The sequence below is a fragment of the Aythya fuligula genome, chromosome 17 (genome assembly GCF_009819795.1).
Source record: "Aythya fuligula isolate bAytFul2 chromosome 17, bAytFul2.pri, whole genome shotgun sequence".
Taxonomy (NCBI): domain Eukaryota; kingdom Metazoa; phylum Chordata; class Aves; order Anseriformes; family Anatidae; genus Aythya; species Aythya fuligula.
Window position 1 is genome coordinate 10,467,473 of NC_045575.1, and position 5,026 is coordinate 10,472,498.

The 5,026-nt window shown below is 52.4% G+C and overlaps 1 protein-coding gene across 1 annotated transcript; it reads right to left on the reverse strand.

Annotated features, from left to right (window-relative positions):
* Positions 1–424: 424 nt before the first annotated feature.
* On the reverse strand, positions 425–4,240 carry CLDN5 (claudin 5). Its single transcript, XM_032199250.1, has one exon. It carries the CDS (start codon positions 4,233–4,235, stop codon positions 3,585–3,587), a length of 651 nt encoding a protein of 216 aa, XP_032055141.1. The 5' UTR covers positions 4,236–4,240; the 3' UTR covers positions 425–3,584.
* Between the last annotated feature and the right edge of the window lie 786 nt (positions 4,241–5,026).

Here is a 5,026-nt window from a genome sequence, read left to right on the forward strand (position 1 = left end):
TTTTATTTTTTTGTTTTCCTTTTATTTTAAACTTGTAGAAATTGAAAGCTTAAAGGGCTTCACGCTTAGAGCTGTTCCCAAAATAGCTGGGACTCATAGTCCACTTCCTAACGGGCTCACATCACAAGACCAACCGCTGCCACTTGCTCTTTTGTCTGAGTCTCCAGTGGAGTGCTGGGCTGCTGGCTCCTTCACAAGGGAGGTTCCCACTTCCCCAGAGGTGACCCTCTCCAGGAGCTCTCTCCCCCAAAGTGACCTAGGTAAAGGTTGCCCTGTGGCCACCAACATCACACCCCATCTTCTTGAGCCCAAACAATCCCGTGCCTTTAACAAAAAAAAAAAAAAAAAAAAAAAAAAAAAAAGTGACCAACCAGAGATGGATTTAGGTGGTTTTTATTTTTATGCGAAATCATAAATACAAAATAAAAATAGTAAACAAGTGCTGTAGATTTTTGTTTTCACTGGGATGAGGTTCAGGCCTGATCCTGAGCACTTCTGATTTTTAATCTCCAGGACTATGTTTTGGTCTTGGAAAACAAAACAGAGCAAAAAAACAATTTACACCCTGAAGCCAGTGACGTCAGTAACAGCATTCAATTGGGTTGTTTGTTTGGTTTTCTTTTAAAGCACAGCGACAAGTACATTGAAGGACGAGATTAAACATATATTTATTTTTTTTTAAATGGGGCCCCCTTCCTGCTAGTATTGTTGGGTGCTGCCCCCCTGGCCTCAGCGAAGCTTCCTTCCATCAGCAAGGAGCTGTGGTTTTGGTTGGGCGATGCTGTGTTGACTGGTACATACACAGTTAGCACTGGCTTCTTCCAAGAGGTTTTCATATGCAATTGTTGGATTTCAGTTATAAATGGACCCAGCCCTGCCATGACATGAAGCTGTCTATCAGGAATTTTGGCTTGTTAAAAAAAAATAATAAATCCCTTCAAAGGTGTGAGTTTTCCTCCCTCCCCACCCAGGATAGCCGTTCTGATGGGATTCTAAATGTTAGCAACCAACTCCTCAGAAAGATTTCACCTTCTGGTAGACCCCAAATCCTGCAGCACTTCTGTAGGCTCTAGAGTAATGATACATGCTGGCATGTCTGCAAGGTTGGGACTTTTTTCTTTTAATTCTTTAATTTGAGACAAATTCCCATTAAATTGATGAGATCTGTAAAAAACACAAAGTGAAGTCTGCAGGAGTTGAGCTGATATCCATTGACTCTTTTTGCTAGACACCAGAGGTCTGAGTGATGGTGTAACATGTCAGTAGGAATGGGCTGGGTGACAAAAACAGGTGGACGTTACCATTTAAAATACAAACAAAATAACCATGAAAGAAATTAAGGCACCAAACCATATAACAAGCCAACTTTGGTATTTTCCTGCAAAACATATGCATTTAAATACATTTACAGTTTACAAGGTTATACTGCTTTAAAAAAAAGAAGTTGCAATGATGAAATAAAGAACATTTCATTCTTGTACCAAAACTATATATCACATCACAACAACAACATTATAGCTTTCATTTAAATGTAGACAGTATAAGAACTGCACCTCTTTATAGAACAGAACTAGTTCTAGACATATTGCTCTGCTTTTGTACTGTCTGACGGGTTCGGACCCTGCAGTGTATGCGCTTGAAATGAAGGTAACCTTTCAAGGGGTGAAATTTGTGCTCAGTATTCAACATCTATATATGCAGGGGCAACGCTTTGGTCTCTCCTTCAGGTCTGTGTACGTATTGATGCTGTTGGGGTGTTAATTTTGCTAAGCAAAGCCAAAACGCAGTCAATATGGATCTGTCACGTCCCCGGTAATGGTTAGTCTGTAAGTCTCGGCATCATCAGAAACTTGTAGGAGTTAATACCCGGTTTAGGTGGTGCTGTATTGCTGTTTGTTTGTGAGGGCCCCACGAGGTTGTAGCGTTGTGCTCTGAGTACTCACAGCACGTTTCCTCCCTAGCTGTTGGCAGAAAGCTCCTTATGATGGTACAAATGCTGCCAGTCTGCAGCAGAAATCTGTCGATTTAAAGGTACAAGATTTTTTTTTCCCCTCTTCACAATTTGTGCGAGAGAGCATCACACCACCCCTTAGCCCCTTCTTTAAGAAAGATTTGTCTCTACAGTGTAAAAAGGAAAGGTGTGTTAATATTCCAGGCTGTGGTGAAGTTTAACAGGTGCTGAGCTCAGAAGAGTTATGGTGCCCAGAGCATCTTCCTTCCAGTCTGCAGGTACCAGGACGCTATGGAGGAGCTACGAGGGCTGTGAGAGCCATAACTTCACATCTCCCAATTACCGTCCATAAAGGCTCAGTCATAATAATCGGAGAAAGTTTTCTAGCACTTAATTTCTGTCTGATTAGGTAAATGAAGGAAAGCAAACATTAACAAAGTTACAGTGGGGAGTCAAGCAAGTGCATGTCCAACTGAACACACGTGATTCAAAACAGGCGGCAAGTAGTGCTCATCAGCAAGGCCACGGAAGCCTCCCATAACCTAACCATCAATATCAGGGGCAATATTTATGTTTCCAGTCTCCTGTAGTGCAGATAAGAGGACGCAGAGGCTCGCCCTGCTGGAGCCACGACATGCAAAGGTCTCCTAGGTCTCCGAACCTAGTCCTGCAGTAATTCTGGCAACCTGCAATGAGTTCATATTCAAGTAAAAACAGAACAGAAGCTGACAAAGGAGAAGGGATGGAGAACCTAGGATAATCTCTGTACTCTGCTAAACAACAGCAACTGTCTGAAATCACTTTCAAAAGTCTCAAAGGCACACAGAGCAATGCACTCCTTTGAGGGACAAACACAACTGAAGAAAATCAATCACATGCCTTTCTCCAAACAGTTACTTGCTGCGGGATTAAGGACCAAGGCTAATGTCATGCTTTAGACAGGAACTCTAGTTTAGTTGCCCAAACTGAAGAAGAACAAAAGAAAAAAACCTTAACCAGTTAAAGCCATGGCAGAACTCAGTCAGACGCAGGTTTTCAGGAGAGAAAACGAAGCAGGGAAGCTTCTCCTCCATGCCAGTGTGCAGCCGATGGCCTGTCCCAGCAGCCAGGCAGTGCCCTGAGAGGCACCAGCAGCAGGAGCAGGCGCCGAAGTGCTCCCAAAGCCTCCCACGGTAACACCGGCCGGGGCCAGAGCTGCAGCGGGGGCCGTCAGGCAGATGGAGGCAGCGACAGCAGCCAGGCTCGGCCCTGGAGGACTTGGCCACGGCTCTCCCGGGCTCCTTGGTGCCCGCTGCCACCCCGGGGAGGTGGGTGCCAGTGCCGGCATGGCAGGCAGGTGGTAGCAGGGCCCAGAGTGGTGCTCCAAGGGCCCGACGGGAGGCTGGGCTGGCAGGCAGAGGGGCGCTGCCCTGCCTAGGGCCGCTGCTTGCCGGGGTGCCCCGTTAAGACAGCCTCTAGGCAGGGGAGCGCTGCAGCGCCCGGCGGCCAAGCTGGCCGCAGATGCTCCCGGCGCAGCGGGCGAGCAGCCCGGGACTGGTCCCTGCCTGTGCCCCTGGGCAACAGAGCCCGGCAGCGCCGGCTCAGAGCCGTCCATCTGCGGCCCTGCAGGGCCGGGGGAGCCGAGCAGCCCTGCTCAGACGTAGTTCTTCTTGTCGTACTCGCCGTTGGAGGTGGGCCGCCGCGGTGCCGAGTACTTGACGGGGAAGGAGGTCTCGTCGCGCTGTGAGCAGGAGCAGCAGCAGATGAGGCAGCCCCCGAAGAGCAGCAGGGCCGTGGCCGCCCAGCCGATGTAGAGCGCGGCCCCCATCTCCCGCTTCTGGGACGGCGGCACAGAGGGGTCGTAGAAGTCGCTGATGACGATGTTGGCGAACCAGCAGAGCGGGACGAGGACCAGGATCCCGCAGAGGATGTAGATGGCCCCGCCGGCGATCACGATGCGGGATTTCATCTTGCCGGGCCGGATGCAGTTGGTGCACTGGGCGCCCACCACGGTCACCATGAGCGCCACCAGCCCCAGCAGCGCCACGATGACCGTGAGCGCCCGGCCCGCCTGCACCTCGGGCTTCAGCGCCAGGATGGAGTCGTACACCTTGCACTGCATCTGCCCCGTGCTCTGCACCACGCAGTTCATCCACAGCCCTTCCCAGATGGTCTGCGCCACCACGATGTTCACGTCGATGAAGGCTGACACCTGCCACATGGGCAGCCCGCAGGCCAGGATCACCCCCACCCAGCCCAGGATGCCCAGCCCCAGCCCCAAAATCTCCAGCGCCGCCGAAGTCATGCTGCCGCCGCTGCTCTGCCCCAGCCTCCGCAGAAGGGACGGCGCTGGCTGCCGCGCACCTCTCGCCCCCGGGCAGCTGCCGAGCCGGCTCTGAGCGCCGCCGGCCCCGGGCAGCGCTATTTGAGGAGCCGCGGGGCGCCCTCCCACCGCCCTCCGGCCCTCCCCCGGCCCGGCCCTTTTTCCGCGGGGGGGCTCGAAGCAGCCCCGGCCGCCGCAGCACCGCCCGCCCCGGGGGGAGCCGAGCGGGGCCGGGGCCGGGGGCGCGGAGCTCCCCCGCTGCTCCCCCGCTGCTCCCGGCCGCCGGCTGCCGGGGGGCTCCCGCCTGAGCTGGGGAAGGGTCCCTCGGCTCCCGGCACCCTGCTGCCCGCCCGAGCCCCGAGGAGCTCGCGAGCAAGTTTTTGCGCTTCTGGGAAAGTGTGGGGATGGAGAAATCGCACGGATTTTGCCCCCTCAGGTTTCCTCCTTTGAGTGCGTTTATTCTTCTATTGCCTATTTGCTAGTAAAGCCCACAGCTAAGCCCGCGGAGAGGACCTGCCAATGCAGGCGTACAGCAGTATGGACGATCCAATTATCAGAGCCTAATTAATAATGTTTCAGCAGATTGACCGACCAGCATGTGTCAGCACATCTCCTGGGGACTGTGACAGGCAAAAGTGCAAGCAAGCACCACCAAAGGCCTTAGGAACCACCCAGGAGTGACAGAATTTTATACAATGGGCTCTGCACGTCATCTGTCGGTACCAAGCAGTGCTTTAATGCTTTCAGCAAGAAGGTTGTGCCAGCCAGGAAAC